This window comes from Schistocerca piceifrons, chromosome 4 (assembly GCF_021461385.2).
Source record: "Schistocerca piceifrons isolate TAMUIC-IGC-003096 chromosome 4, iqSchPice1.1, whole genome shotgun sequence".
In the NCBI taxonomy this organism is placed as follows: Eukaryota; Metazoa; Arthropoda; class Insecta; order Orthoptera; family Acrididae; genus Schistocerca; species Schistocerca piceifrons.
The window spans coordinates 220,824,323-220,848,179 of record NC_060141.1 but is presented as its reverse complement, the minus strand read 5'-3'; the positions used below and the strand labels follow the sequence as shown (position 1 = coordinate 220,848,179).

The window sequence follows — 23,857 nt, the reverse complement described above, 5'->3', positions numbered from 1 at the left end:
TCTGTTGTCCCATAAAAATGACCATTTGTTCCAAAACAGGCTCGTTTATTTGGTGTGTGTTAAAACTTCTGTAATATTGCACATTCCTAATTCATTTTATTTAGCACACAGTGACAAAATACACGTAATCAGATCAAGAAACCATACCAGTCTTGGGTACTGTTTGTATTAACAGCTTTTTCAGTTTGAGACAACATTTCATTTTTTCGTGTAGCAAAACATTTGATGAACTTTCATGAGGTAGTGGGGAGGTGGGTAGTCTCCAATTGAGCCGTATTTATGTTTAGTGATTTTGCTGTTTCCTCTTCGTTTATTGCTCTTACGTCAAATGAAAACGAAATGGATTTCTGTGGCCGGGAGCTAACAAGTCTGTTAAAATACATTTCCATAACTACGGAAGGCTAAAATACGTTATTAGTTTCAGATTTTATGTCCCGTTTCTGACAGTCAAGCATTAATCGCCTTGGAGAACAATGAAGTTATTTTTATCGATTTGCTAAAGAAATTTGGTTTTAATAACTTTTCCGCTGAGCCAGCCAATTTATTTGAAAAGGAGTGTTTAATTCCACACTATTAGCTAGTTTCAACTGTTTGCTGCATTTCAAGTGCACATTTTCATCTTCTAGCATGCATGGCATTATGCATAATAAAGAACCAAACATGAGATAATACAGTACTGGTGCTCCAAGAAAATTTACATACGAATGTGTACTTTAAGACGAACTATGCCTTTCAGTATGGTTCACAAAATTCCCGTGCTCTTGGAGTATCCTCTAATCTCTTGTTTCTTTTATGACATAATGTAAGATCTTTTAATGCTGTACACATGCGAACATACGAGCTTCCTGCGTCATCGTAACTGCGCAAGCACGGTGACGCTTGTTCTCTGGCAACTGCTGAAACGAACCTATTTCTAACAGGTCGTGAGAAAATAATGTGAATGGTGGCTTGAAAAGTGTTACTTTCAAAGTAAATTTACTTTTACTCAAGATGAACTGTGTGTGAGAATGTACGATGAATTTCTCAAATCACAGAGCGTTTGAGTCCAGAAGATCTGACATTTATGTTGTTCTTAAAAATTTTACTGGCAGGATTTATAAGTTTTACAGTGCCGAGGAAAAGTATACTGTTACTTAACATGGAAAAAGTGTATTTTCACCTGAGAGAAAGTGTATTTTCAATCGGGAAATCCGGGAACAGCCTGAGAATTTATTTTTTCCTTGTCCAAGTTCTGCTGGGAGAAGCAGAGCTGTGGTAAGATCTGGTCCACCACATCATACCATCTACATCTCTGGAAAAGGTCTTGACAGCACATCTCCTGGTTTGCCATACATGTACAATACATTTTGATTCTTCTTAAAGTTGAAGCACAATGTTCATTGACTGTTTACTTACTAACCTCTACTTTCTAAGGTTGATCCAGTCAACTAGCAATTGATGCACTCGGAGCTCAGGTGGGTGGGCAGTTTTCAACTAAAATAGATACAGGGTGCACAGAGCAGAGTTGGAACTACAGTGGTACCTGACACTGAGACACTCATCATTATAATTCTGCTATGTTGACCATTATAGTGTTGCTGCCAAGTGCTGGAGCATCTCCTCCACCATAATGCATCATTTTTGAGTTGATATTTATCCATCCACTGAACGGAGGAGGTCAGGTTCCAAGGTGGTGTTGAGATCAGTTAGGTTCTGGGCCTGAAGTATTTTCAGTTGTTTATCTGGCCAGGACAACACATTCACAGTTTTAGTCCCAGTTGGCAGCTAACAATCCTTAGGGGTTTCTGCACATATCCTTCTTGACATATCGGGTACCTGTCCCTATAGGAAAGTACCCAACACTCTTTCCTCCATTTTCTGCCAAATAACTTAATTCACTATGTCACTGTATCGGCATTACTCTTTCTTATTCTAATTGCAAAACTTTCTACTGACTCATTCTGCCTCTTAGCAGTTCACAAAAGAATCGAGAGCTATTGTGTTTCTTTTTAGCGGCAGCGGAGTCTAACGAGCAGGGTAAAACTAGTTGAGGTTCTATCCTCTCTTGCAGCAGCTACTATTTATTTACTTCCATTTTAACCTGCTCTTAACGGAGCTACTCGCTCACCGAAGATACAGTTGCTTCTTGCACAGTAACACACTGTCTCTCAGACTCGGACGTAGTGGGGCCTCTATACAAAACAAAAACAAAAAAACAAAAAAAAAAAAAACAAAAAACAGCTGGGGAACAAAATAGGATGAGTAGAGGGCGCTTAAAAGTAACGATATCGTAACACACCTTCATCTCGCTGTGATTTAATTTCTCTGCCTAAGTGGCTCCTCATGGTTAATACTTTACATGCTTAAAAACAGTGAGCCATACCCCTGCTCATAATGAACCACACTGCCTATACCAACTGCCACAAATTAATATACATTCCTTTCGAAATTCATTGTATATACCTTCAGATCGTCATCTGAGCCAAATTCCGCACACTGCACAATCGCATATATGGTAGGAGACTGACTGATTCTCCGTTGCAAAAAATAAGCAGAAAAGTTTCCGCACTGGCTGGTTTGGCCGAGCGGTTCTAGGCGCTTCAGTCTGGAACCGCATGACCACTACGATCACAGGTTCGAATCCTGCCTCTGGCATGGATGTGTGTGATGTCCTTAGGTTCATTAGGTTTAAGTAGTTCGAAGTTCTAGGGGACTGATGACCTCAGATGTTAAGTCCCATAGTGCTCAGAGCCATTTGAACCATTTGAAAAGTTTCCACACTCATTCTACCATGTTCTTGATGATGCAAGTTGTGGCCGCTGATGTTATCCTTTAAGCAGTTATCCATCACAGGAACACTCCTGACACCATTTGTAGAAAAATATAAGTTAATGCAAATAAATAGGAAGAATAAACCCATAATGTTGGGCTACAGAATTAATAGTCTGCTGCTTGGCACAGTCACATCAATTAAATATCTAGGCATAACGTTGCAAAGCAATATGAAATAGAATGAGCATGTAGGGATTGTAGTAGGGATGCTGAATGCTCGACTTTAGTTTTTTGGGAGACTTTTGGGAAAGTGTGTTCCATCTGTAAAGGAGACCTCATATAGGATGCTGTGTGACCCATTGTTGGTCTGAGCAACACACAAGTATTATGGAGGTGCTTTGGGAACTCAGTTGGTAATCACTAGAGGGAGGGTGCATTCTTTTTGGGGAGCACTATTAAGAAAATTTAGGAAACCAATATTTGAGGCTGACTGCAGAACACAGTAGAGTGAATGTGATGTTCTTTTTGAGGAGCACTGTTAAGAAAATTTAGAGAACCAGTATTTGAGGCCGACTGTAGAATGATTCTACTACCGCCAATGCACATTTCATGTAAGGACCACGAAGAAAAGACTAGAGAGCTTAGAGCTCATATGAAGGCATATACACAGTCATTTTTCCTTTGCTTGAATGGAACAGGAAACAACATAAGTAGTAGTCATACAGGGTACCCTTTGCCACACACCATACAGTGGCTTGCAAAGTGTGTATGTAGATGTAGAAGTCAGAGATGAATATTCCATGGTGGTTGATAGAGGTGAGTAGCTAGTGTTCAGGAAAGCCTGCAGTCCACCATGCTAGGCATGGTTGCAGAGGTGTAGTGAGTTGGTACCAGGTGGAGACAGGTATCCATCATGAAAATAGCTTTAACATATAATCATTTATTACATACCAAAGTACATCACTGGTGAAGTGATCCAAACACCCTCCCCCCTCTCCCCCCAATCTCCCCCTGCTTCCCTCTGCCCCCGCTCTCCCCCCTCTCCCCCCTCTGCCCCCACTCTCCCCCCTCTGCCCCCGCTCTCCCCCCTCTGCCCCCGCTCTCCCCCCTCTGCCCCCGCTCTCCCCCCTCTGCCCCCGCTCTCCCCCCTCTGCCCCCGCTCTCCCCCCTCTGCCCCCGCTCTCCCCCCTCTGCCCCCGCTCTCCCCCCTCTGCCCCCGCTCTCCCCCCTCTGCCCCCGCTCTCCCCCCTCTGCCCCCGCTCTCCCCCCTCTGCCCCCGCTCTCCCCCCTCTGCCCCCGCTCTCCCCCCTCTGCCCCCGCTCTCCCCCCTCTGCCCCCGCTCTCCCCCCTCTGTCCACTCTCCCTCCCTCTGTTTCCTCTGCCCACTCCCCTCCCTCTTACCCGCACTTCCCCCTCTTCCTCCCTCTCCCCCATGGATCATGCAGACTCAAATTATGGACCCCAGTGAGGACAGCGTCAGGTCATACTTGCTACATGTTCCTGTGCTGATGATGGTGGTCAGCAACAGAGTTTGTCCTCACTGAGTGATGAACAGCAACAGTGTGCCTACACATGTGATGTCAACTTACTCAAAGCTGGTGTGAAGCCATAAAACCTGATGTAGATCGTGTAGAAAAATAGTACATGTAAAAGAAACTGTTTACATGTAAAAGAAACTGTTAACAATATGAGTACGTTCTAAGAAAAATTTGTGGGGCACTATTTATTGAACAGCCTTCGTATACATCTCTATTCAATTTCTTAATGGTTTTTATTGTGTTTTCAGATTGCAGTGAATGGTGTACATTTCACAGAGTACATACACCGCACACCGTATGAGAGAGTTACCCACCTACAAATCCACCAGGACGTCCAGCTCAGCCTGATACAGTGGGAGGGTGGCAGCATCTCGGCAGGTGCTCCATTGACCCCAGGCTTCGTGATCCCACCACCAGGTGGCGGCCCACCACCACCCTACCCCGGGCACGGTGGTCATCCAGGCTACCCCGGGTATGTCGCTCCTCCTGGCCATCTGCCACAACCACCCGCATATCCTGGTCCCCCCCCTGGCTATGCCCCTCCTCCACCAGGCTGCCCACCACCACCACCTGGATATTCGGTAAGGCTTATTTGTTTTTGTAATGTCATTTACCAGACTGTTTTGTGTTTCGTGTTTCTATGTTTTGTGTGTGTGTGTGTGTGTGTGTGTTGTGTATTTTGTTTGTGATAGCACATATATTTGCAGGATTTCATAGAGACAAGGAATTGGAAAAAGTATACTGGGTTTCACTTGTCAAAGAAAAGCACAGTAATAATAATAATAATAATGATGCAAAAACTGATATATCAACTGTGGTGAAACTGTCAAAATGTAGAACACCTGACTTGACTTAAATAAAACAAGAAAATGTTAATTCAAATGAAAAATCATTTTCTACAACTTTTCATAGTACATTATTCCTAAGAAATCTGTACAAACAGAATATATACTAGTGTATCATGTGAAACTTTGAACATTTCATAAAAGCAAAATTGCCATCTTTATTATGTCTGGGTAAATTGTAAATCTTACATTCATTGCCAGGGGATAGGAAGATTTTGTCTCCGCATCCTAAGGAACTAAAGTCACTAAACTTTTATTTCTGTTTAAATCTACCATGTAACAAATCCTGGTGTTGGATGCTGAAGTGTCTTTGTGCTTATATTCTGGAAGGCTCTAAATTCTTGTGCCATACTCCAGTAATACTTTAGCATACTCGGGATTCAACGCAACAGCCGTTTGGAGTCTTTATTGATGTTAACCTTGGGCAGTTTATACATTTCACATAAAGAAGTGTTTCATGCAGGATGCTGGTACATTCTCGTCCTGTGTGTTTCCCATGATTGTTGTACTATGGAGAAATGTAGATACTGTGATCTAATATGGAGATAAAGCATTTCCAGAACCATCTCCATGTAGCACATTTTCTTCTTTCACTTATTAGCAACGTGTCCTTAAAGTTATCTTTTTGTTACACCCTGTATATCGTATTTTTTGCTGCTAAATCCTTGAGTTCTGAAACTGTTCCATTGTTTGCATGTAAACTTTTTCACAGACATGGTATACTGCTGATGTTACAACAAAATCAATATCTCTCTCTCTCTCTCTCTCTCTCTCTCTCTCTCTCTCTCTCTCTCTGTGTGTGTGTGTGTGTGTGTGTGTGTGTGTGTGTGTGTGTGTGTGTGTGAGATAGAGAGTCAATGTTTTGCCCCCCCCCCCCCCCCCCCAAGAAATATATTGAAGATGTAACATTTGCTTACTTGGTTGCAGCATGGAGTTCTGTGGGGGCACACACAAAATTGAAGTCTCATAACCTGAAATTGCTTTTCTTGGTAATCATGCAGTTCTGTGATGAACACAACACTTCTTCCATGAATTCACTTTTATTCAAATCAGATAATTTCAGTGGAAAGTATCTTAAGTATTATTTCACCGATAAATTTAGCAAGAAAACTGTTCTACTAATTTTCATTCAAAACAATGTTATTAAGCAACCAAATAAAGCAACATTACTTTTTGATGTTATAAACAACACCATTCAATAGCAGCCCTTCTTTGAGCACATAGTGCATTTTTGGTGTCTATAATCAGTTCATTTGTACTTAACACTGCAGTCCACTGAATTCACTCACAACACAGTATTTAATGGCAATGAGCCCAAGTATGTTTCAAGTTGCAGTTCATTAACATAATACAACAAATCATCATACTTTGCACGAATGTCATGTTGTCCACAATAGAAGATTTAATAAAAGACTGATCACACGCATACAGTATTGTACAAAGTGGGTCACTGATTGTCATTGACGTGACAAAACTGTTACCATGATCTTAATTGTGAAAGCATTTTTATCGAGAAGTTGGTTTGATAAATCAGTACGCAAACTCTCAGTAGATTTTAACTGAGTGTGAGGCCAATGCGGATAACCTGCTATCAAAGATATTTACATGGTTGCGACATGATTTTTGCACAGAGATATTAAGTGTGTTATGCATAGTTTTACTCGAGTGACTACTCACCATAGACTGAAGATTTTTGGCCTTGAAGGGGTATTTATAAACTAGCATAGTAATATTTTGTGATCTTGAGAATTATATTATAGTTTGAAAAACTGTTGGGTGAGAATTTAACTATGTAGCTGACCAATTGGTTCCAGCAATGATTTGGTTTCTCTAAAGATAGATACTTGTAAAATTATAGAAGTTCTCAGTACTGTTTAGTTAGCACACTGTATGCCTACACTGTAGATTAACAATTTACAAGGGAAAATGCCATGTTTGAAATTATGTTAATTTAGTCAATTTACAGAAGGAAACAAAGAAATTGAGACCAGCATCTACACAGCCACAGATATGCAGCTTTTCATTCAATGGTGCAACGCATCATATCTGTTTCATTTTATGACCCAGCCTTTCAAACAGAACTGCAGACCATTGAACATATTGCTTCCAGCAGTAGCAAAGAAAACCTCATGCAAAATCCCGTATATTGACATTGTTTCAGACAGCCACACAAAAAAGTTAGTCTCGCAACTATGGACCTGCATTTGGTAATACCAATAACATATCGGAATTTTTATTCAATTGCAACCGTTGGCTCAGAGTGGTATGAAAAATCACTTGCAAGTAGCGTGAAAAAGTTTATATTTGTCAGTCAGGCAGAATTGTGGCAGTTAAGCTATGTGAACATGAGAGAAGCTTGAGATTATGGAAGAAATTTTCAAGTTTTGCTGATAATCATTTAGCAGAAAACCAATCATGTAAAGTAGAATGTGAAGTTTTACACTCTGTTTAAAAAGCAGTAACTTACCCTAGTAGAAATACAGGAAATCAACAAACACATGACACAGAATGCCAGTGTAGTATGTTAGATTCAGACTAAATTCATCTGATTCCCCATCTGTTTTTAAATTTACCTCCACATAAAAATTTTGTTTATGCACTCTCCTCCCCCAGTTAATGCAGTTATTTGTATAGGACAAAAAATGTAAAGTATTCCTTTGTAAAAACTCTGCACTTTTTCTGTCTTCTGTACAGATAATATCTGTGTAAGTTGCACCTCTCGCTTATCTTTGTTTGCAACATTCAGGTGTCATCTGAAGGATGCCAGAGAAGCCGAAAGCCGGTTTGTGATCAGATAAATATAATTTTTCAGAACATTACAAAGTGTTTTCCTTTTTAATATTAACACTGTTTCATGTTCTGCTGGTAACTAGTGGAAAATTTAGTTAACGTTAAATATTCCATTGTAACCACTGAATTGAAAACAACCCCCTTAATAATAAGTTAATGGAAAATGTTGCCTGCGTAGCATTTTGGCAATTTCTAATGGATGTAGTATATGCTCAGTACATTTCATTGTACACAGATGAAATACACTGTGTGACCAAATGTTTCCGGACACCCCAAAAAACATACATTTTTCATATTAGGTGAATTGTGCTGCCACCTACTGCCAGATACTCCATATCAGCGACCTCAGTAGTCATTAGACATTGTGAGAGAGCAGAATGAGGTGCTCTGCAGAACTCACAGACTTTGAACGTGATCAAGTGTTTGGGTGTCACTTTTGTCATACGTCTATATGTGATATTTCCGCACTGCTAAACTTCCACACGTCCACTGTATCCAATGTGGTAGTGAAATGGAAATGTGAAGGGACACCTACAGCACAAAAGCAGACAGGCAAACCTCGTCTGTTGACCGACAATGACTGCCGACAGTTGAAGAGGGTTGTAATGTCTAATAGGCAGACATCTATCCAGACCATCACACAGGAGTTCCAAACTGTGTCAGGATCCACTGCAAGTACTATGACAGTTAGGCGGGTGGTGAAAAAACTTGAATTTCATGGTCGAGCGGCTGCTCATAAGCCACATGATGCCAGTAAATGCCAAACAACGCCTCACTTGGTGTAAGGAGCGTAAACACTGGGCGATTGAACAGTGGAAAAACGTTGTGTGGAGTGACAAATCACGGTACACAATGTTGCGATCTGATGGCAGAGTGTGGATACGGCGGATGCCTGGTAAACGTCATCTGCCAGTGTGTGTAGTGCCAACAGTAAAATTTGGAGGCAGTGGTTATATGTGATTTATTCATCTCATTACGTACCATTTTCAAAGCATTTGATTTGATGTACAGGAGACATGTCAAGGTTTACAAAAAGGAAACTTTTTTCACTTTTGTAAGAGAAATACAGAAGTTTACATTACATTTTACATTTCTGAGTTACAGCTACACAAGTACATAAAATAATACACGTAATGAAATCGCTGTGTTCATACTGTGAAGCTGTCCTCAATGAATTCTTCAACAGAATAATAACACTTTTCCACCAGAAGAGTAAAGAGCAATCTTCTCAGTGAACCAAGCTCCATCTTAAGTATATTACTGCCTTTTATTTTATTGAAAATTTTTAATCCCATATACTCTGTCGTTTGGGCATAAAGTTTTTACAGATGTGTTGGAAGTTTGAAATTTTTTCTGTGGTGAGTGCTGTAGTTGTGGTCAAAATGGAAAGTGTCTAGTGTATGTTGATTTTTATATAAGAACATCACCACCTCATATATGTAAATTGAGTGGATATACAGTATTTTTAATTTTTTTTAACGGTGGTTGACAGGATTCCCGTTTTTTGCAACACACATTTCTAATTACTTTCTTTTGTAGTACTAGGAGCCCAGTGACATTTGCTGAATTTCCCCAGAAGATTATGCCATAACGAATAACTGACTCAAAGTAGCAGTGATAAACTATCTTTCTGGTATCCCTGTTTGTGGCACCTGACAAAATACACATTGCAAATGCCAAGCTGTTCAGTTTCTTTGCTAAGTAATCTATGTGTACCTTCCAATTTAATTTTTTATCAAGATTTAGGCCTAAGAACTTAATGTGGTTTGCTTTTGTGATACCCTGATCATTGCAAGTTATCTTTATTTCAGTTCTGTCTACTGATTCAGCTTCAGATTGCATCATTTTGGTTTTAGTTACATTTAGTTTTAGTCTATTTTGATGGAACCAATATACGAGTTTTTCTAAAGTAATTTCGGCTTTTTCTGAAATACTTTTAGATACTTCATTTTCAATTAGAACTGATGTATCATCAGCAAATAAGAATGAATGAACATCAATAGCAAGTGGTAGGTCATTTATGTAAAAAAGAAACAGATAGGTACCCAATATCAAACCTTGTGGGACTCCTTGGAACCAATTATTCCTCAAGCTGGAAAACAGTTTCCCCATTTGGAGTTAAAATTACTCTTTGTTTCCTATCTGACAGGTAACAGCTAAACTATTTTAAAGCAGTGTCTCCGATTCCATACATCTGTAATTTGTGGAGGAGTAATGCATGGTTCACTGAATTTGAAAGCTTTAGTTAGATCATAGAATATTCCTGTGACCTTTCTACCCTTATCTAATGTGGAGCATATTTTTTGGATAAACTCATTTATAGCATTCAAAGTGCTTTTACCCTGTTGGAATCCAAACTGGTTTTTAAAAATTATGTCATTTACAGTAAGAAATATATTAATTTGTTTTGCTGCAATATTTTCACACACTCTAGAGAAGACTGGCAAAAGAAGGATGGTGTGGTAATTCCCCATATCTTCTGTCGATCATTTTTTGAATAGAGGTTTGATCTCAGCATATTTAAATACATTTGGAAAGCATCCATGTTAAAAAGATTGATTTATAATAATTAGCAGTGGTTGAGAAATAACATCATACACACACTTGATTACAGATGTGGTTATTTCATCCCACCCATGTGAGGTTTTGTTTTTTAGAGGCAATATTTTCTTTTCCACATCCCATTGGGTGATTTTTTTCAAATTGTTTAAAAGATGTGTTCTGGCCGTTTTCCAAATTTGTGATGCTGTGATAGAATGTCATATCCACATCTGATCTTACTACATTTAGGAAGAATTCATTGAAACAACTTGACATCTGAACAGATTTACTATAATTTCATTTTCATGTCTAATTTTCAAAATATCATGAATTTTTACTTTGGCTCCTAATTCAGACTGAACAGCTGACCACACTGCTTTTATCTTATTTCTGTGTTGTCGTATGAATTTATTATTTGCCATTTTTTTAGCTGCAACTGCAACTCTCCTAAGTACAGCTTTACACTGTTTGACATAAGTAACAAAATCTGGATTTCTGTTTGATTTTAACTCACTGTGGAGCTCTCTCTTTCTGGCACTAGAAATTTTTATTCCTGTTGTAATCCATTTGAGTTTACCATTTACTTTCTTCTGCTTAGATCTACGAGGAAATGATTCATTAAATACCTCTAAGAAACAATTTAAGAATTTGTCATAGTTTATCAAGCTTTGAACTATTGTGGTCAGCAGGCCAGCTTATTATACTTAATTTTCTGCGGAATAAATCCATTTTACTTTTACTGAGATCCTTTTTGTACAGGGTGGTCCATTGATAGTGACCAGGCCAAATATCTCAAGAAATAAGCATCAAACGAAAAAACTACAAAGAACGAAACTCGTTTACCTTGAAGGGGGAAACCAGATGGCGCTATGGTTGGTCCGCTAGATGGCGCTGCCATAGGTCAAACGGATATCAACTGCGATTTTTTTTTTAATAGGAACCTCCGTTTTTTTATCACATATTCGTGTAGTACGTAAAGATATATGAATGTTCTAGCTGGACCACTTTCTTCGCTTTGTGATAGATGGCGCTGTAATAGTCACAAATGTATAAGTACGTGGTATCATGTAACATTCCGCCAGTGTGGACTGTAATTGCTTCGTGATACATTACCCATGTTAAAATGAACCATTTACCAGTTGCGGAAAAGGTCGATATCGTGTTGATGTATGACTATTGTGATTAAATTGCCCAACGGACGTGTGTTATGTATGCTGCTCGGTATCCTGGACGACATCATTCAAGATTTTCGGACCGTTCGCCCGATAGTTACATTATTTAAGGAAACTGGAAGTATTCAGCCACATGTGAAACGTCAACCACGACCTGCAACTAATGATGATGCCCAAGTAGGTCTTTTAGATGCTGTCGCGGCTAATCCGCACATCAGTAGCAGACAAATTGCGTGAGAATCGGAAATATCAAAAATGTTGGTGTTGAGAATGCTACATCAACATCGATTGCACCTGTACCATATTTCTATGCACCAGGAATTGCATGGTGACGACTTTGAATGTCGTGTACAGCTCTGCCACTTGGCACAAGAGAAATTACAGGATGATGACAGATTTTTTGCACACGTTCTATTTAGTGACGAAGCATCATTCACCAACAGCTTTAACGTAAACCAGCATATATGCACTCTTGGGCAACAGAAAATCCACGATGGCTGTGGCAAGTGGAACATCAGCGACCTTGGTGGGTTAATGTATGGTGTGGCATTATGGGAGGAAGGGTAATTGGCCCTCATTTTACCGATGGAAATCTAAATGGTGCAATGTATGCTGATTTCCTACGTACGTAATGTTCTACCAATGTTACTACAAGATCTTTCACTGCATGACAGAATGGCGATGTACTTCCAACATGATGGATGTTCAGCACATAGCTCGCATGTGGTTGAAGCAGTATTGAATAACGTATTTCATGACAGGTGGATTGGTCGTCGAAATACCATGCCATGGCCCGCACGTTCACCGGATCCGACGTCCCCGGATTTCTTTCTGTGGGGAAAGCTGAAGGATATTTGCTATCGTGATCCACCGACAACGCCTGACAACGTGTGTCAGCGCATTGTCAATGCATGTGCAATATTGCAGAAGGCGAACTACTCGCTGTTGAGAGGAATGTCATTACAAGTATTGCCAAATGCATTGAGGTTGATGGACATCATTTTGAGCATTTCTTGCATTAATGTGGTATTTACAGGTAATCACGCTGTAACAGCATGCGTTCTCAGAAATGATAAATTCACAAAGGTACATGTATCACATTGGAACAACCGAAATAAAATGTTCAAACGTACCTACGATCTGTATTTTAATTTAAAAAACCTACCTGTTACCAACTGTTCGTCTAGAATTGTGAGCCATATGTTTGTGACTATTTCAGTGAGATCTATCACAAAGCGGAAAAAGTGGTCCAGCTAAAACATTCATATTTCTTTATGTACTACATGAATATGTAATAAAAAAATGAGGGTTCCTATTTTTTAAAAACACAGTTGATATCCATTTGACCTATGGCAGCACCACCTAGTGAGTCAACCATAGTGCCATTTGGTTTCTCACTTCAAGCTAGACAAGTTTCATTCTTCGTAGTTTTTTCGTTTGACGCTTATTTCGTGAGATATTTGGCCCAGTCACGATCAATGGACCACCCTGTATACACTCCTGGAGGCTTTAGGTTATTAGGCTTTTGGGAGCTCAATAAACAGAGCTGAGTGATCTGAAATACCCAAGTTTGTGCTTATTTCCATTGTCAAATTTGTAATTGGTAATAATATTATCAATGCAGGTCACTGATCTGCTGTTTTCCCTAGTGCCTTCAGAAAAGTTTAGCTTGAAACCAGATTTCTGGATTAAGTCACGAAATTTTGCATAATCATTACTTTCAGTTAAGACATTTAAGTTGAAGTCTGCTGCTTTAACAACTTTTTTCTTACTTTCTTCCTGGAGTTTTTCTTGGAGGCATTTGAAATTGGCTAAGAACACTTTTGTTACCGCACATCCAAGAATTCTGTAGATTGCTATAACCAGTGTGTTCGGATCACTTAAGTCTACAGAGTAACTTTCAAACACGCTCTCTTCATTTAAATAATTAAAACTGGTTCTTACTTTATAACTTACAGAAGAATTGATAAGAATGCAGGAACCTCCACGAGATTTGCTTATTCTACAAAAGCTAGCAGCTACCTTAAAATTATTAATAATCTTTAATACTTTTATACAATCTTCTGTTGACCAGTGTTTGTTTAGGCAGGTTATTTTAATATTTGCAGATTCCAAAAGCAGAATTTTTAGTTCGGTGATTTTTTTAGTATTTACGATTTGGTAGTTCTGCCCCTAAGCCACTTATATTCCAGTGCATCAATAGATAATTTTTGTTTTTGGTTATTTCATGTGCATCCTTTGTTGAGTACCTAAACTTTTTATTTTCAGTTTGAGTCGTTTCTTTGTTACCCCTGTCAGAATGAATTAGTTTCCCTTGCTTCTTAGGATTTTACACACATCTGTGAACATTTTACTAAGGTTCACAGAGCCTAATCTATTCAAGTACAGGCCATCTTTCCCCAGACACTCATCGTTTAAGAACTTGTTTGGGCCAATGAATACTGCACCAAGTCTGTTGCACTGTTCCCTAATATTACATTTATCCTGTTGGTGTAAGTATCACTTACCAATCTTCAGTGAATAATTCCACTAATTACCAACCTGGATGTTGGGTATACAGTTTTCGCTGATCTAATCAGATTCCATGTCTCATTCATGATTTCTTCCTCACTGTTAATGTGGATGGAGTTTGTACCCACATGGACTCGGACACCTCTGTAACCAGTTTCACCCGTGTTTCTTTTCATGCGCAATACATTCTTAAAATGTTTGTTGAGTTGATGCAATCGAATTCCAGGTCGAACATTGATCTTACAGAAAATCATTAACAGAAAATCATTTTTGTCATCTTCTTTGTTCGTTGCACTTTTACGTTTGTCCTTCTTATTATGGGAAACCATTTTCCATTTATACTTGTCACTTGTTTCACTGACGGAGTTCTCTGTCATATTATTTGCTGTATTACACATCAGCGGATTTTTGCCACTTTGTTCAGTAATGGGCTGATTTCTACACACACAGGATTTTCTTTCAGTAACTAGTTCAAAATTTTCTTGTTTCAATGCTAAAATTTCTGCCTTCAGCACTTCAATGTCGCTATAAAGCAATTTAATAATTTCTTCTTTTGAGTTCACAGTACTTGCGAGTTCAACCGTCTCAACATGTAAACAATGTGGACACAACCATGGAAAATGGTCTTTTTGAGTTTTAAATTCCATTATTCACATTTTTCGTGAAGCCAGTAGTTACATTTCACACAAAAGATGCCTTTCATGACACATTTTGAACATTCCCTACATGATGAACTATTTAATTTAACCTTTTTTGAGGACCGAGATGTGTCACAGCACTCTTCTATCAGCACCATCTTGGAAAACTTATGGTGTGGTTATGTTTTCATGGAGGGGGCTTGCACCCCTTGTTGTTTTGCATGGCACTATTACGGCACAGGCCTACATTTATGTTTTAAGCACCTTCTTGCTTCCCACTGTTGAAGAGCAATTTGTGGATTGTAATCGCATCTTTCAACACCATCGAGCACCTGTTCACAATGAGGGCCTGTGGCGGAGCGGTTACATAACAATAACAACCCTGTAATGGACTGGCCTGCATAAAGTCCTGACCTGAATCCTATAGAACACCTTTAGGGTGCTTTGGAATGTCGACTTCGTGCCAGGCCTCACCAACTGATATCGATACCTCTCCTCAGTGCAGCACTCTGTGAAGAATGGGCTGCCATTCCCCAAGAAACCTTCCAGCACCTGATTAAACGTATGCCTGCGAGAGTGGAAGCTGTCATCAAGGCTAAGGGTGGGCCTACAACATATCGAATTCCAGCATTACCGATGGAGGATGCCACGAACTTGTAAGTCATTTTCAGCCAGTGTCCGGATACTTTTGATCACATAGTGTATGTATGTATGTATGTATATATATATATATATATATATATATATATATATATATATATATATATATAATTAACTATGTGATAGGGGTAGAATAATTGCATTTGAAAGTAGTTCCAACTTGCTACATTTTAAAGGGAGACCTAGTGAAACATGGCATGGTCAGTGTAGATTTTTGTTTTGGTAATCTACCTACAACATGTTATTAGTTATATATCAGGCACTTTGGCATAAAATATAATGGTTTACTTGCCAGCTCAGCATACGCTTTTATTAATTTTTCTGCTGTTGTTATGAGAGCTCACAAAAGTAAGGACCACATCGACATGTCCAAACATGCCTGGCATCTTCATAAAATGTGACTAAAATGAAATACCAAAGCAAATATGGGTCAATTCTGTGCGGGAATTTGGTAGAATACGTTAAGACATGTTCGCATTCACTGCACTTGGTGGGTTTTCTGGAACCGGTCCATCTGCTCATAGATCTCGTCATCCTACACAAAACAGTTATTTGTCAAACAAAGGTGTTGGAATTTGACACACAAATTCCTTGAAATATTTTACTAGCACATTTGTGATCAGTGAAACAATACTGCAACATTTAATCATACCATTCCAAGACTAGTATTAATTTCTTGATTCTATCAGTGAAGTACAGTAAAGCATTGCCATATAAAGCAATATTTGTGACTTTTAGTTCTAAGAATGAGACTAAGGTTCGACTGTGTAAATGTCACTGACTAACAGTCAATTTTGATATCAATTTCGAAAATGAATGTAGTTAATAAATTCCATATGTTGCACAATACTAAACTTGGACCAACGGAACCAGGTTCATTGTTGATGTAAATTAACACAAGGCATTCTTGCTAACATGGTAAACCATCTATAGAATTGATTATCATGCAGATAGTAATCGTACATTGTTGATCCGCAGTATTAAATGTTTTACCTAGTAAAGATTGAGGAAAATAAGTGGAAAAAGCTTTTTAAACTCTTTCGGGTAATTTCTCCAAAGCCGAAAAACATCCAAATATTCAGTTAGCCATAAGCTAAATGAAAGAAACATTTCTCAGCACTTGAGGCTCATGAACACAGAACTCTGCCTGCCACAGTGGACACCATGATAGTAAAGTGATGTATTCAGGCAGAGTTGTTTCAATATGTAGTGTTATTATAATTACCTTTATAAGCAACACACATTTTGGCAGCTGATAATTCATGATCACCTTGCATTGGTTTATTATAGATCACTGGGCATGGATTAAGACAGCTTTCTGTGTGGGCAAAAGTTTCAATAGCTCACAGAATTTGAAGACACTGTTATGCGACACTGAAGAAATGACTGGTGGTGGTGGTGGTTAGTGTTTAACGTCCCGTCGACAACGAGGCCATTAGAGACGGAGCGCAAGCTCGGGTTAGGGAAGGATTGGGAAGGAAATCGGCCGTGCCCTTTCAAAGGAACCATCTCGGCATTCGCCTGAAACGATTTAGGGAAATCACGGAAAACCTAAATCAGGATGGCCGGAGACGGGATTGAACCGTTGTCCTCCCGAATGCGAGTCCAGTGTGCTAACCACTGCGCCACCTCGCTCGGTAAGAAATGACTGATACAGAGAGTGGCAGAGGTATAATTTGCATTGTTTGCTTCGATAGAGTTGTTATCAACTGAAACATTGGTTTGACCAACACAGTATTTTGCAGGGCATGGTTCTTGCCTTCCTTAGACCTGTGAACAGACTGAACCAGAATCCATATCCATGGGAACCTATAGTTAAACATTGATTTTGAACCACAGTGGAATTCAGCATTCAGCTGTCAAACATTGTCCAAGGCAAAATAAGTGACAATTATTGCAATGATAATAATAAATCATAGGACTGATGGGGAATGAAAGCCAGTACTCTGAAACCGTAAAGCAGTACTTAACCACTAATAATAATACTTTTGTGTGGCTTAGCAGTTTGGTGTAATTCTTTCAATTGGATGCCACTTCAGCAACATGCATGTCCTAATGTACTCCAGTAATCCTGCTGAGAAAAGGGGACCTCCAGTTTAATGTGCAATCCGAGCTGTATATTATTCCCGGTAAATCTTCACAGTAGCCATTAGTCAATTAAAATGATGTTACTAATCAACTTATTTGTACTTTTTATTTCTGTTCACCAATGCGTATACGGTTATCGTAGTAGTTTAAGCACATAGTTGGTAGTTAATGTAGTACAAATTGGGCTAGCGTATGATAGTGCGCACCCCCTCCCACACCACAGCACTACCAAAAATTTTGGTTGTGGTGATGCTTATCAATTGTGTAGGTTTCCTTGGAAGGTGATAATTCGATTATGAGTTGGCAAAACAAACAAATATAAATGTGAAATAAGGCTTATGGTAACAGATTGATCTGATGTCTAGATTTGAAGAACATTTAACACACTTTGCTATGTTTTACACATTTTTTTGCTACAATAATAAAACTTGAGTACAAATTCAGAAAACATATGTTAGGTAATAGACAAGTTTCTGAAGAATATTTTGATGCACGTTAAGCACATTAAGTACTTATAGCGTACATAAACAATGAAAAAAATGCAAAGGGGTGGGAGTCGTTCGCTGTGGAATGTTTACCATAAATTGTGTAGTTATTGTTTTGAAATCTAGAGAACATTTTTGTAAAATATTTTCAGTCAGGATTTGCTGCTGCTGGACTCAATATACTGTACTTAACTCTTCATTGCAAGTAGCTTCAGTTTCTCTTGCTTATTCAGATGCTAAGTGTACATGAACTGCCTTTAAAATTTTCCACATTAATTACAAATAAGCTCAAATTCTTATGGGAACAATTGAGCACTGTTTCAACAAAACTAAACAAATTTTACTTTTTTTAAAATGCATCCTCTAATGGATTCTAGTACATTAATACAAGCCTCTCACAGTGGGGAGAAAAAAACATGACAAAACTGAATATTTGTCAAATTAAAATGTGCCTGAATATAGCTAATTTTCACATAACCCAATATCTTCATTGTTTCAGGATGCTACAAAACTTGACTAGTTCTTATACACTACATGGTTGAAACTTGGAACATAAAATTTAAAAGTTAAATTTAATAGCCTTTAGATTGCCTGTGTTTATTGTCAGGCAGTCGCACAACATCCTCAAAGATAAGCCAACTCTTTCAAAGCTTTTGTTGGGCACAGTATACATTGTTCTGCTTAATTCTCCTTTATGTTCAGCCACTGTTTTGCTGAAAGATTGGTAGCTGCTGCAGTAAGCTCTTGTTGGAAGCTCATTAATAGGTTGTTAGAAGATTCACAATATTCCAGAACAGTTCAGAAGGTGAAAAGCAGATAAAGCAGGATTCATCAACATCAAAAGAATGAGAAGTGCATGATTGCACCTGCAGATGAAGATCTGAATAAAATCTGTAACCATATTGAAACAACATGCAAAGCAGGACATTTGTGTTTCAATGGTCATATTTGTTTTAGAGAGAGGCTGTATATGAATAAAATAAAAGTTGAACATGATGATTTTTTACTATGATTACTGTAGATTCATTAGACTTTTTCTGGCAAATAAATATGCACTAATTGGAAATGACTTTAATCCATGTTAGGCACCCCAAAGAAGAGTTAAATGAGTTGTCTGTCTTGTGTTAAACTTTTGAGGACTGAAAAAGCATGAAATTTTTAGATTTTCTTTTTCAGTTTTTTACTTGTAACTTGAAAACAATACATCCTGCAGAAAATTTCCAAGACACCAGAATGAAAGAGCATAAAATTTTGAATAGAATGATCTACTTAAGAGTTAAAATTGGTTCAGCTGTTTTACCACTATTGATCATCAATGATCAGCACTTTTTATTGTTCTAACCTTTAATCACTAATCAAGTGCGTGGATATACAAACGTAGAAACAATAGCTGGTTACATGCTCCCAACTCCGTATTGGTCATTCGACTGCCGTGCCGTGACATGCGGCCAGCGCCGATCGTATCTAGGTGGCGCTCCCGCGCACACCCGAGTTGCGGAGCGCCTCTATCGCCGTTTGCGCGTACTGACATGGCGGCACTGTTAAAGTGTCGTGTCACTGTCACAACACGTTTCCCCCCTTGAAAAAAAAAAAAAAACTCACTTCCTTGGAGACACGGACAGTGCCGAAACATCCATGGCCTCTTGGGAGGCCCCAAGAAGATCCCGCGGAGAAACATGAGAGTATGGTCGAAAATGTCCAGGACGGAAGCTAGTGCGTGGAACATGCCTCCTGGACGAGATGATGGGTGAAAACTCCGGAGCAGCATCCATAGGTGTCGTGGACCTGGGGGTGTGCTCCAGCGAGATGGGTCCTGGAGAAGGCGGCATCGTGACTGGGGCCGGTTCCGGCGTGCTCGGAAGCGGTAGCGACATCGGCTGCAGCAACACGCACGGGAGATCGGCAGCAGCGACAGGACTGGCTTCTCGGGCTGGTGAAGGCGAAGGAAGGGGAGGTGACACCGCCATGGCCACCACTCGTGGGCGCATCTGGTCGTAATGGCGAACAACCATGCTGTCATCCATACGTATTTCGCAAAGCCGGCGGCCGCGAAGAGCCTTGACCACCCTTGGAATCCATTTAGGGCAAGATCCATACCCTCGTGCCCACACGTTGGTGCCCACCGAGTATTTTCCCGCACTAGGGGATGCAGTACAAGGCCTGACAGGGTGAAGCAGGTGCAGTAGAGTGCGCGGTTGGCGGCCATGCAAGAGTTCAGCAGGGCTGCGATCACCCAGAGGCGTGAAGCGATAAGAACTCATAAAATGCAACGGAGCGTCATCTGTGGAAAAATTACTAAGGAATTTTTTCATCTGACTTTTGAAAGTTCGGACAAGGCGCTCGACGTCCCCATTCGATTGCAGATGGAAGGGCGGTGCTGTAACATGATGAATCCCGTGTCCAGTACAAAAATCACGGAAGGCCTGCGAAGAGAACTGAGGGCCATTGTCCGTGACGATCGTGGATGGAAGACCTTCTAGCGCAAAGATTTTGGACAAAGCCAGCGTCGTCGCTGCAGTGGTGGGCGACGGACATCGAACAACAAACGGAAACTTTGAGAAGGCGTCAATCAACAGCAGCCAATAAGTGCCGAGGAAGGTGCCGGCAAAGTCAGCGTGCACCCGTTCCCATGGCTGTGCCAGATCAGGCCACGGAGAGGGCATTGTACGGGGTGCAGACAGTTGTTGAGCACACTGACCATACGCAGCGACCATATGGGCGATGTCCGAATCAATACCGGGCCAATAAACGTGCCTGCAGGCCAGGGACTTGGTCCAAGAAATCCCCCAATGGCCTTCATGCAACAGTTTGAGAACATCTTTGCGAAGAGAGGCTGGCACCACGACCCATGGAGATGCGCCATCCGTGGCCAGAAGAACAACACCATCACGAAAAGACAGACGAAGGCGCAAGGCATAGTAGTTGCGAAGGGGATCCGATGCCCGGCCCTTGGTCCTGTCCGGCCAACCCCGTTGAATAAAACCGATCACCTGACGCAGGACCAGGTCCTGCGCAGTAGCCGACGCGACCTGCGAACCTGTAAGTGGAAAACCCTTGACCACATGACGTTCTTCCTCATCAATGTGAAAACAGAGTAGTTCATCTCGATCGAAAACCGGGTCGGGGCCCATCGGCAAACGCGACAACGCGTCAGCGTTGGCGTGCTGGGCCGTGGGGCGATAGTGAATCTCCTAGTGAAAACGAGACAAGTATAAGACTCAACATTGCAGGTGGTGAGCTGCCTTATCCGGAAGCGACGTCGATGGGTTGAACAGAGAAACCAGCGGCTTGTGGTCGGTGATGAGGTGAAACTTAGAACTGTTGTATCTCGACAAGACAGCCTAGACACAATGAGAGGAAGCCGAAAGGCACGCGTTTAGCAGGCAAGAGATAGGTCTGTAACAGGATACGTAATGAATGCTATAAAGAAAAGTACGTAGCTTCTGGAATACTTAACTTTAATCCATCCTTGGTACATCGTTATTGACGATATAAGTGAGACTCCATAGATACATGCAAAGTTACTACTGGCGCCTTGCTAGGTCGTAGCCATGGACTTAGCTGAAGGCTATTCTTACTATCTGCCCGGCAAAGGAGCGAGGCTTCGTCACTGTAGTCGCTAGCTACGTCGTCCGTACAACTGGGGCGAGTGCTATTCCGTATCTCGAGACCTGCCTTGTGGTGGCGCTCGGTCTGCGATCACACAGTGGCGACACGCGGGTCCGACATGTACTAATGGACCGCGGCCGATTTAAAACTACCACCTAGCAAGTGTGGTGTCTGGCGGTGACACCACAAGAACCATACAAAAAAAACGCTGAACTTTTTTAGAGCATAAATGATAGCGAGTGCCTCCTTTTCGATTTGAGAATAATGCCGTTGCGCATCATTGAAGGTCTTGGAAGCATAGGTGATGGGTCGTTCTGACCCATCCTCATACCGATGGGTGAGAACAGCCCCTAGGCCATACTGTGATGCGTCAGTCGCCAGAACCAAGTGCTGACCCAGACGGAATGTGGCAAGACAAGGCGCCGACTGCAAATGAGCCTTCAGGTGGACAAAAGCCTGCTCACACTCGTCGGTCCAATGGAAAGGAACGTTTTTGCGTAACAGCTGATGCAGAGGATGAGCTACCGCCGCCGCGGGTGAAATGAATTTATGATAATAAGCAATCTTGCCTAGAAACGCCTGAAGTTCTTGGACCGTAGACGGCCGGGGTAGAGCGGTAATGGCCGCAACGTGCTGACGTAGAGGACGTATACCCTCATGGGACAAGTGGAAACCAAGATACACAATGGAGGGTTGGAAGAACTGTGACTTGTCCAGATTGCACTTCAACCCAGCCGAATGCAGAACCCGAAACAGTGAACGCAAATTGCGAAGGTGCTCCTCAGTGGAGGCCCCCGTGACAACAATGTCATCCAGATAGTTTATGCAGCCGGGAACGGAAACCGTGAGCTGTTCCAAAAACCACTGAAAAATGGCCGGCGCGCTAGCGACGCCAAACGGTAACTGCTGGTACTGATACAACCCACAAGGAGTGTTGATGACGAGAAATTCCTTGGAAGATGCATCCAATGGCAGCTGATGGTACGCCTCCGATAAGTCAAGTTTGGAAAAGAACTGGCCCCCAGCGAGCTTGGTAAATAACTCCTCAGGACGGGGAAGAGGGTAAGTGTCAATGAGGCTCTGAGCGTTGACAATGGCTTTAAAATCACCACACAATCGCAGACTCCCGTTTGGTTTAGAAACCACCACGATTGGCGATGCCCATTCGCTGGAGGTAACAGGAAGGAGAATCCCTGTAGCTGTTAATCTGTCTATCTCAGCCTTGACAGGTGCACGCAACGCCACCAGAATAGGGCGTGCCCGGATAAACTTAGGGCGAGCTGTAGGTTTAAGAGTAATGTGGGCTTCAAAATCCTTGGCACGACCCAGACCAACAGAGAACACGGACGAGAATTCAGAACACAATCCATCCAGCTATTGATACGGGATATCCTCAGATATGAGGTGCACCTCATCATCAATGGAGAACCTGAACAACTGGAAAGCATCACAACCAAACAGGTTTTCAGTGCCTGCATGATCCACCGCATAAAATGTGAGGGGCCTAACAACAGACTTGTAGGCAGTGGAAGCATCAAACTGGCCAACGATAGGAATTTTCTGTTTATTATAAGTTCTCAGATTTCGCGTAACTGGAGACAAGGGAGGGGAGCCCAACTCCAAATACATGCGAGAATTAATAAGAGTTACTGCAGAGCCGGTGTCCACTTGCATGCGAATGTCTTTATCCAGAACACGAACAGTAACAAACAACTTATTTGTTTGAGAAAGCACACAGTTAACATCCATGTCCGATGCCTCGTCCTCGTCAACAGGAACTTTAGGGGACTGACACACAGAAGCAATGTGGCCTTTTTTCCCACATGAATTACACGTGGCCCAACGTTTTGGACACGCGGCCCTGTCATGCTGTACGAAACAACGTGGACAAGAAGGAAGTGCGGAACGAACCTGCTTCTGTGGTTGCTGTTTTCGCTGCGAGCGTGGTGGCCCAACACGACGTTGTTGACGCGAGTGAACCGCCGCCACATCGTCGGTCCCCTGGGAAACAGGCAAATTGTCCATGTCGAAAGTGGTCTGTATAGCGCGTACATCACACCACGCGTCTATTTGCGTACCAGCAGCGTGAGACACTTCAAAGGATTGAGCGAGGCTTAGAACTTCTGACGACGACGGGTTTGGCAGTTGTAAGGCACGTTGCCGAACTTCTTTATCAGGAACAAGCCGTAGAATAGCATCCCTAACCATTGAATCAGCATAAGACTCATG

The 23,857-nt window shown here is 41.1% G+C and overlaps 1 protein-coding gene across 6 annotated transcripts in view; it reads left to right on the top strand.

The window, feature by feature from the left end:
* LOC124794719 (galectin-4-like) overlaps positions 1 to 23,857 on the top strand; it is a 142,982-nt gene that overhangs the window by 82,721 nt on the left and 36,404 nt on the right. For all 6 annotated transcript variants that reach the window (XR_007016600.1, XM_047258306.1, XM_047258304.1 and 3 more), the window contains exon 5: positions 4,538 to 4,870. Coding sequence is in view for 5 of the 6 variants with exons in the window: in XM_047258306.1 (XP_047114262.1) it covers positions 4,538 to 4,870 (333 nt within the window). In the remaining variant the exon portion in view is untranslated. The remainder of the gene's footprint in view (positions 1 to 4,537; positions 4,871 to 23,857) is intronic.